Consider the following 10,923-nt stretch of genomic DNA (forward strand, 5'->3'; position numbering starts at 1 on the left):
TAACTTTATTATTTTTTAAGCACTTACCCGGGGCAACTGAGGATGTTCTTCTTCCCCTAGATTTTTTTTGAGGAAGTTCACCTGAAAGTGTTGTCAACTGTCAAAATAGTATATTGTTTTTAACTATCTGGTCATATCACAAAAATATAATTGATATATAATTATTATAAATTATATAGTTAACAAATTGTAGGGATAGAAAAAACATTAAAAATCCAAAAAGAGGAGGTTTAAATAAAAAGGGATTTGGGAGAGAAAGGAATAAAGGAAGCACTAATGTCAGAATGACAAAAATTTAGATCTACATAATAGAAAAAATATATGAGTACGTTTTAGGACAGTAGTTTAATGTTTTTCCAGTGTCGCATGGTGGTAAGAAGCAACATAGGTCCTTCTGGACTGTCTAGTCATTTCACATCAAATGGATTAGGATTTAAGGAAGTGAATAACACTAAGAAAGTGCCTTTGGATAGGAAAAAAATTTGAAAATTCAAAAAGAGAACTGAAAGAGAAAGGATTAGTAAATAATTTAAAATCAGGATAACAATAAGAGAAGAGAATGCTTCAGGACTACGACTGACGACACCAAATTGAAATAACATCAACTCCCTGTGCACCCACCCTTCACAACTCTACAGCCATCAAGCACATTGACAGCCTGCAATACCTGGATGCCAAACTGCTGAAGGAGACGACTCTATTTTTATCTGCCAGATATTGGAGGGACAGAAGAGGATTGCAACCAAACTGAGGACTAAATAAGAGCAAGCTCAGTAAATAATTTTAAATAATCTATTCTATTTGGAGAACGAATGCAGATATATCTGTATGATATCACTGCTACCGAAACTAGTATTATTTATTTGTTTGAGTGTGATTTATGAGACATCGAAGGATGTATCTAATAATACAATATTTGAGCCACTTTAATTTACGTCAAGTTGTTACAAGGAAGATAGTAACCAAAATGAGGCTAAATAGGTGAAAAGCCATCTTGGTATTTTGAAAGTAGAATTGGATGAATCCTATTAGTGACATTGGGAGTGATTGATAAAAAGAGAATGGGGAACGATGAAAGAAGTCACTACTAAGCACTTTAAACGAAACTTGTAATAAAATTTCCTTTATTTTATGCAACTTCAAAGGAATATGAAATTTAAGCTTTATGAGAAAAAATAATGTGCTGCAGACGAGGTCTATATAATTTGTAATATGAGGGTATAAATATAGATATATATTGTAATATTTAAGATTTATTTAAAGTAAATAAAAGGAATTTTAATAGTTTTTACTTATTCTCAGATATAAAATATAGCTTTGAAGATGACAAGGTTAAATGAAAAGATTAAATATTAAATAGATATGGGAATTTTTATTTAAAATTATATATTGTATTATGGACTATTAATCTCAAGGCGGGTTTCCCAGAAAAACAGAACACGTCACTACTAATAATACTTAACTAAATTAATTAAATTAAATAATAGCTTCTTGTACAAATGTATTTAAATTCTAGGTAGAGCAAATCAAACCAATCATATATTCTTCTATGATGACTGATGGTTTTTGATGTCTTCTATCTCAAAAAAACACCCACTGACTGTAAAAAAAAGCATTGGTACTCAGTTTTCAAAATTAATCTCATCCACCGGCGATCCAAACACTTATTCTTCTTTGATGATTCTAGATGTCTTATTTTTCTCTAGAAGTCTACCACTGACTGTAGACAAAAGGTGGTCCACACCATCAATTCCTGGAGACGTCCTCACTTCCCGGACACGTCCAATCCACCCACCATCCAAAACAAAGCTTTGTTCCTTCCCCTTGCCTAGATGTTTGATCTCAACATCGATTGTAGCACAACAGTATTGATTTTCTTTATGAATATTATTCTTTAACATTTATTATCGACTTTTATTTTTTCTTAAATATATTTTAACTACAATCATGATAGGAAGACAAATAAAGTTGAATATGCTCAATATGGCAGCGATTCTACCGACTTCACAATAGCACCACCATCTTGAAGCTCTGAACGATGTCTTCTTTGACTCCATATTGTAATAATAAAAAATTATTTTAAGTAAATAAAAAAGAAAATTTAAGATAGTTTTAAATATATTCTCGTACCATAAGTATATCTTGGGTTCAAATTAAAAGCTTTAATATTAAATAGATAGTAGAATTTTATTTAAATTTTATAACATTTTAGACTAAATTAATAGCTATTGTAGAAATGTATTAATTTCTAGTTAGAACAAAACTAACCAATTACATAATCTTCTTTCCCAAAATGCTATGTCTAACTGTCAAATATGGCTTCCCTTCTTCTCTGCTTCCAGTCGACAGACGTCCTCTCACTAGAAAATCCAAACCAAGAGATCTTTATTCTTCTTGAGTGACTCTTGTCTTCTGTTTCAAGATGTCCACCCGTAAGCTAGACAAAAGATGATGAGGACCTCCTCATCCAGGAAACATCATTTCCACCCGTGCCTAAGCAACGAATCCAACAAAAACCATGTTTTCTTCCTTCCCTTTCTCTAAGTGTTAGTTCTCAACATCGATTGCAGCACAACGGTTTTGAGTTTTTTCTTATGATTTCCTTTATGAATAATTTTCTTTAATACTTATTCTTAACTTCTATTTTTTATTAAATTTACTGTAACTACAATAATGATGGGAAGTTAAATAAAGTTTTTAAAATATTTGAATCGGCTCGACATGGCCGCTATTCAAGAGACTTTTTGGAGGACACACGCCGCCATCTTGGCTTTGTTTTGAATAACTTATTTATTATAGACAATGAAAATTGGTCAACTTGCTTTTTTGGTTCAATAAAACAAATGAACAATATTTAACATTGATTCGTAAAATAAAAATATAACTAAAATCATTTATATATAAAAATAACTATTTTCTCATAAAAGAGGATATTACAATATTTTACTGATGAAAATTGATTAGCTTGCTTTCAAGTTTAACAAAACAAATGAACAATATTTAACATTGATATATAAAGATAAAAACATAACTAAAATCATCTATACATGAAAAAACAACTATTTACTAAAAAAACAGGATATTATAATATATATAAATTAGCTGTGTATATACTATAAATAAATAATAAGAACTCTGTTCTGCTAGGATTTGTTATCTTTAAGTTAGCAACAAACTCTGTCCTTATAGATTTGTTATCTTTAAGTTATCAACAAACTCTGTCCTTATATATACTAGACTAGTCTAATAATAAAGTTAGTTGTTCTAGTACCTCTATGTCATCACTTTGCCCCGACCCCCTTTTATTTTAAGTTATCTGTGCAGTCTAATCGTAAGTGGTGCTGAAAGCCGAGAGGAATTCCGAATTTCTGTCACGCGATCAGTAATAGTGTGATTCCAAAAACGATATTAAGCGGACCCTCTTGAACTAGTAACCGGACTACAGAACGTAATTAAGATGGTGGAAGCGGCTGAGAAATAGAAACAATTATAGTAACAGCTGGCTCAATCAACAGTGGAGCAGCAGAAACTTGAAGCTCAACTTTCTTCGGTGACCGAGAACACATAAATCGAGCTGCTAAAAATCAGAAGGCAAGACTGCGTTTATCCATGAAGTGATCAGCCAACTGGAGCCGTTCACCGGAATAGTAGGCAACCTTGAACACTTCCTTAATCCAGTAGTTTATCCACCCACCAGTATCCAGTAGTTTATCCACCCACCAGTATCCAGTAGTTTATACACCCAACAGTATCCAGGAGTTTATCCACCCATCAGTATTCAGTATTTATGTAATCAATATGTAATGTTAAATATTTAATGATGATACAATCATTCTAAATTATGATTATCATTTATTTATTACTTATCATTGCAAATGTATCAGTCATATCTCTCTTCTTGTTTAATAAATACTTTGTTTCTGTAGCGTTGGTGTATATATAAGCCAACACAACCCTATATTAATATATTATGAATAAACATTTAAATTTAATGTAAATGATATTTGATGAGGGTATATTGTAATAACTAATTGGTCACGAGGAAAGGCAACATGATATTGGAAAAGTAATCTAATTGTAATACTTTTCAGGACTCAATTAACTAATATAAATAATATTGGGTAATTACCTCCAGTAATTATCCTGGTATCCCTTAGGAAAATCATGAAACATAGCTGAGTTATTACAACTTATATAATAAATACTCACATAGCAAAACTGATGTGGCCTTTCTAAAGTCCTTACCTTGTGAGAGATCTGCAGAAGTCCTTTTTTTATTTTCCTTTGAAGGAGTTACGAAGGATTTCCTTTGATAATTTTCCCTTGGAGAGACTGATGAAGCTCTTTCTCTTTTGTGAGGTGTTGTTTGTTGAGGAGGAATTGTAGTTCTTCTAGGAGGTCCATGATCTAATGAAACCCTTCTTAAAAGTGTGCGTTCGTCATTTCGACCAACTGATGAAGCTCTTCCTCTTCTTTGAAGATTATCTTCAATTGGACTAACAGAGGAAGCCCTTCCCGTTCTATTATTCTTTTTCATGGGAGACTCTATGGGAAAGAATATTAATGTCAACAAAATCAGCTTGAGATTTAATTTTACATATATTTTTGATAAACCAAGATTCGCAAGGTCAAGTCATCTAAATGATAAAGAAAAAATAAATAATAAATATTTTTAAATCTAAATAGATATGGTTATAGAGAAACTTCCTCTATTTTTGCTTGTTTCAACTAAATGGGAATTTTTTTCTGGAATTAATAGAGGCACTTAGATAATTTGTGTGTCAAAAACTAGTTTTCTAATTTGTAGAACTTAAATCACCGCTAAGCCTCAAATATTGTAAGTCTTTATCAATAACAATATCGAATATCCACAATATCAATAAAGCATCAAAGCAAAACACATGGCAGGCACTCCTAGAGAGTATAATTTATGTTGTTTTTTTTAAAAAAGATAATATCTTATAAAGTAACCAGAAAAAAAAGAAGAGAAAATGTAGGAAAAACTCTATGACTCAAAATCTGATAAATAAAAAAAAAATCTTTTGAGATTCTGTTTTAATTGGATTAATGAGGTGTATTAAAAAAAAAGGACTGTTTTATCAAATTCTAGATTTCAAAGGACTGTAAATAATTTAATCCTAATTAATACTTACCAATATTTAATAATCCCTTTAGAGGATCCACTTAGTTTATTTAATCCCATTTGACTTCTTCAAAAAAAAAAAAAAAAAAAACCTCAGTTTAGTTATTTGTTTTAAAGGAGAAACATGACAAATGTCCTATGAAATTCTCATAATTTTACGATAGATAACAATGGAGTATACTTTGAGCATTAATTGTACTTTATATCAAAGAAATAATAATGCAAACATTTGGTAGGAAAACGGCAATTTTTTTTTATACGCCCCATTAAAAATCGTACTATTTTATTTTTTTTATTGTTTCAATTACATCCACAAACAACATGAAACAACACTATCCACAGAAGTGTATTTATGTAATATTGTATGACATTAAGGTGAAAAATTATAACAAGTAAAAAAGTCAGTCTTCCTAGATTATTAGCTCTCCCCAATTCCTAACAGGGCTTGCATGTTTTCAAACCAAACTTTTATAGGATATCGATCTACCAATATGTTGCCCCACTTGCAGCAGAACACGGGTCAGAACTTGCATCACAAGGAGTGATCGCTATTTGTTTCAAGAAGCTCTCATAAGACACTAAGCCCACTACTATCTCTCGGAGCTTGGAAAACAAGAATATCGCTAGAACCAGAATTAATACCGGAAGGTTAGTGCCATAATCAGAAAGAATAAGATTCCTCGGCACCAATGAATCAATGTAGCTAAATCCCATATTACCTCGAGAAAATGAAAGTAAGAGGAGAAAAAGGAGATTAAATTACTCCAAGCTGAAGAATGTTATTCTAGTTTTCTTTAAGACAGTTACGTAACTTCCAAAAAATAGACAGGAGTACTGACATAAATATTGCATAAACCAATTATTAATAAAATGATTCTAACTTAACAATAATAATGCTGTTAAATTTATAAAAATAATACAGTTAAGCACTAGGGTAAGTGCACCAGTTATTGACAGGTCGATCTTAGTTTTTGAATATTAAGAATTTGGTGTCGCTGACCATTTCAAAATTGGCGCGTTGTAAGCTAAAAACCCTTAGCTAACAACTGGTGCCAATTTTAAAACGATCGCTGCCACCAAACTCTTAATATTTAAAAACAAAAATTGATCAGTCAATAACTAGCGCAGTTACTGTATTTCGTTAAATTAGGACTAAGTGAATGAAATTGCCAAAATTTTGAACTTACTTGATGATATTAATGCTTTCTTTGATCTTTCAAAGTATTCATCTGCAAAAATATGATTTGTTATTAATAAAAGACTAGAAATAGAAGAATAGAATTATGACAAACCTAAAGATTATAATATTTGTTTATTGTCTTAAAGTTTTTTTTAATTTATATCTTTATTGAAATTTACAACTGTACATTATAATACATTCAGTAAATTGGATCTCAGTTATACTGGAGTGATACAAGTGTGCAGAGAAACTACCCATTGGTAACACTCTAATGACGTTTTTACATTAGCAGGTCTCGTGGCCATCTTCTTTTCAGGTGCCTTGGAGGATTGTCAGGAATGGAAGAGGAAGTAAGGTTAGAAACTAGTGGGTTTGGGTGGTTAGGAAGTTTATAATGGAAGATATAATATTGATGGGATTTAGTTTAATTATCTAATTATGACACCATTCTTCAAGGGCTGTGATATGGGATTGGAGGATTTAGGATACAATTAAAGGGTTATTATTAACTGTGAGCATGCATGTGTCATCGGCATATATGGTGGAGATAGTGTTAGGATTGGTTGGGACGTCAGCTGAATAGACGGTGTAGAGGATGGGATTGAAGATACTACCATGAGGAACCCCAGCAGACTGAGAATAGAGGAATGAATAGGAACCATTGCGGTCTACTTGTCTTAAATTTAAAAACCAATAGTTAATAGTTAACCTTAATATAGGAACAGGAATATTGCAAAACTACACCACATAATATAAAAATGGAAATAAGCAGTTCACACTCTCAATATAAAAAGACAATTCCTAATTGTGTATACAATTTCTAAATGTAATTCCTACTATGTTCAACTTCGATAAATCTTGAGATACTTTATTATGTTTTTTTTTCTAAACCTGGCATCAACGTAGAGGAAGATGGTTAGCATGGGCTGTCATAACAGAATCAGGCAGTACTTTAACTGTGTGCGAACATTTGAGGTCAAGTTTCATATCTTCAACAGATTGACTTGTTAGGAATTCTGTAAAAAATGGATTGCTTGGGAGAAAGTCTTCACTTTTAAATGTTTCTGTTATAAAATTTGTAGTTACTTAATATGTACTAGCTGTTGAGGAACCGAAGTAATGTATTTCAAGACAATTCTATTTTCTATTGCTAAGAACATTTACACAACCTATAATTGAGGGACAATCACATTATTAATATAATTGATGCAACAACATTGATAAAATTAAAATGGGTATGGAAGGTTGTTAGGTTTAATTAATAGAAATTAAATCACTAAAAATACTATCATCGCTAAACTGGAGAATAACCATCCGAAGGGTAGACTGAGACAATAGGAAAAGAGGCTATGTCTCTAAACTCAACATTAATTCCATTGACGGAATCAATTAAATTCAGCAAAATGGTGCCTGATTCAGGGGAAGGTTACCACTCCTGGAAAGTAATCATATAATAGTATTTTTGTTTTAAAAAAAAATAAAAATAAATAAAAAAAAAGTGGATAGTAAGGAAACAAATAGTCTTGGAGGACCAAGGCGATTAAACACAATTAAACAAAAAATAGGTAGCCAATAAACAAAAACCCTATATGTTGGCACAGATTAAAAAGTATTTTGTTAATTTGTGTATTTTTACTGACCGCAACCCCCAACCATCTACTCCTCATATTAATCTATGGTCAACTTTTAACACCTTATTATTAAATATTATGGTGTTAACAGAAATGGGAAGGGTCAGATCAATTTCAAGTATCTTCATTTCAATTCTTCTTGTTTTGTAAAAAGGTTAATCGTAATTCTCCTGCTTTTTTGGCTATTTAGCTTCAATTCATAAGAGTCACGTTTCATATTACATATGCACCTTTTTTTTTCAAAAACTAAAATAAGCCAAAATAATTGAGAACATCAATCTCATCAACTGTCAATGTTTCTTCAATACTTATATTCGAGTCCAAATACTGTTCGATATCAGTTGTTGATTTTTGAAACAGGAATAACGATACGGGAGTTGTAATGAGGCTACATCTCCACCACTATTGACTTACCCAGCCACTGCAACTCCTGGGTTATCAGTGATTTAAGTATTGGCTCCTTAATGGTTTCCATCGATAAGCTCAGTACTGGATTTAGAAACTTACCTGGATTTTGTTGAACTTGTTATCAATACCCGCTCCGAATTCGCAAGTGTTATTTTATGTATAACATTAAAATTAATAAAAGTGAAATAAATTATCTTATATTTTATCATTTAAAATACTCACAAGGAGTTATTACACCACTTCTCTTCCTGGGGAAGAACCCAGGATAACCTCCTACAAAAATACATTAATAAATTAAATTACCCGATTATAAAAAAAAAAAAAAATGGAATATTAGTTTTAATAAGAAGATGGTCTGGGTTGTGTTTAAGAAAAACAATTCAGAAATAGTGAACCATACTGTACAACTCTACAACAGCCCTGACAAAGATCTGTAGATTGTGTCGAGATGTTCACAATTAAAAAACTGTTGAAACTATTTCTTAATTGTTTTTCTCAGCCACAACCTGGACCATCTCCTTTTAAGATGATCCACATGATGAGGTATATTAATTTAAATATAAGAAGATTGTTGATTGACTATTTATAATACATAAAAGGAAGATAAAACAAGTATGGTCAAAATAACTAAAATATTAGATAAACTAGTTATTATGAGCCAAGGAAAGCAAAAGAATGACAAATGAAGCAAAAGAATGAAGAAAACTAAACGAAGCCCTGCAAAGTAGGGCAAAATGTTATGTTACAATAAATAGTTTATTTATTATTTGAGTAATTCTGACTGCACCTTGTATCTTCCTTTTATATACTAATTTTAATACATTTCACAATTACATGAGCTAAAAATAAATTACTTATACTTTTTCTTTTAATTAACAGTTTTGGTACTAGGTTACCATTGAGATAAAAAAATTTTTCCTAAAACAGATAAATCACATTTTATTTAACTGTGTGTAGAAAAAACCTTTTACCTAATGATAATCTAGAACCGAAACCGATAAGTAAATAAATAAAAACATTAAAAATGTGAAAATGGAGTTAGTTGGTTTCCCAATCCAATGGCTCAAGTATCAATGTATAAAATTGATATTTTATAACAAGAATAAAAACAAGATACCAAAAACAAAGATTTTTCATTAACTCAGCTGTGGATTAACCCCTCCAGGGCACATCCAGCCTCAATAAATGGGATACCTGATCCTTAACAAAAACTTAACATGTATTTTTTTTTGGAAATCTATCTAAAGTATTGGGAACAGGTAGCTCAGAGGTAAGGCAATGTTCCACTAACTCCATGGACCCGGTTTTGAATTCGGCTGTGGCAGATAATTTCTTTTGTTTCACTGTAACCATGAGTCAGCCCTCCAGGATCATGAAGTGGTTACCCTTAATTGAGTAAAAATCTGGCAGTGGAGCATGATTCTGACCAAACCACCTCCTTGCACAACCGTTGGTCCGGCAATGATTCCTAGACAGTACTGCATTTCCTTACAAAGTGCTGTACCCCTGACCCTTCATACTTTTTTTTATATATTAAATATATAATCACGAAAATACTTTTTACTATCAGTTTTTATCCTTCCTCCTCTCTTAAATTAATATTGACAAATTCCCCAAAATATGCCTTATAAGCATAAATAAAAAAATAATTCTTTTCCAAATACATAATGAGTTATGTATGGAAGAAAAATATGTAAAACAAAATTTGCTACATAAAAGAAGGATACTAATTAATCATTTAATAAAAGCTAAAAACACTTAATACATAAATAGAAAGCAAAAAGTTTTTACAAATGAACAGTGTTACCTCTGAGGCCCTCATAGTACTCTTCATCATCAGAATCTGAAATAATAGAGAAAAGTAAAATTGAAATGAAATTTTACAACTACAAATATACAATAAATATAGGAATTAGGATATTGTACAATCATGAACACTAAGTTCCATCACTAAGGCCATGTTTTCTACTCTTTCATTTTCAAAATATGAATTTGGGGTTAACTTAGTATATACATTTCAGTATTTTCAGCTTTCCTACTCTAATTCCCATTTCCATGAAACTAACATACACCGCATTAAATAAATACTCTTAACGAATAACTTCCCTTCCCATCCCCCAAAAATCATTCATAAATTTATAAACAACTACAAAAATCGTCTCACCACTTCATCCAGTTCTTCATAACCCCTCCTCTCTATCCCCTCATACAGGTCACGACCATACATCCCCTTTCTTTCAGATAACATCCAAAAATTCTTATATTCTGCTGTACCATTGTATGGCTTTCAGATCTCATAACAAACTATCTAATATCTACTCGCGTCTTAAAGACCCTATTTCTCTCTTAGACAGATCACATGTAGTATACCGCATCCCTTGCTCCACTCCCAATTGTTATTTCACTTACATTAGTGAAACCAAAAAACTTTTTTCAAAGACCGCATCATACAACACAAATATTCTGTCTCCTCATATAATTTTTCTGCCTCAAAACTTTTTTTATCTTTAAAGCATTCCTTTGATTTAGATAGAACTTCTATACTTGCTACAGTCCAAAAT

General features: G+C 31.3%; 1 protein-coding gene across 1 annotated transcript in view; it reads right to left on the bottom strand.

Moving 5' to 3' along the window:
* LOC106679792 (micronuclear linker histone polyprotein) overlaps positions 1-10,923 on the bottom strand; it is a gene marked incomplete in the record, with an annotated part of 37,409 nt that overhangs the window by 23,962 nt on the left and 2,524 nt on the right. The window contains 5 exon segments of the mRNA XM_067045989.1: positions 28-81; positions 4,246-4,545; positions 6,331-6,372; positions 8,585-8,635; positions 10,170-10,205. Of these exon segments, the coding sequence (XP_066902090.1) occupies positions 28-81; positions 4,246-4,537 (346 nt within the window).

This window comes from Halyomorpha halys, unplaced genomic scaffold, assembly GCF_000696795.3.
Source record: "Halyomorpha halys isolate HHAL.00 unplaced genomic scaffold, Hhal_1.1 Scaffold220.1, whole genome shotgun sequence".
Taxonomy (NCBI): Eukaryota; Metazoa; Arthropoda; class Insecta; order Hemiptera; family Pentatomidae; genus Halyomorpha; species Halyomorpha halys.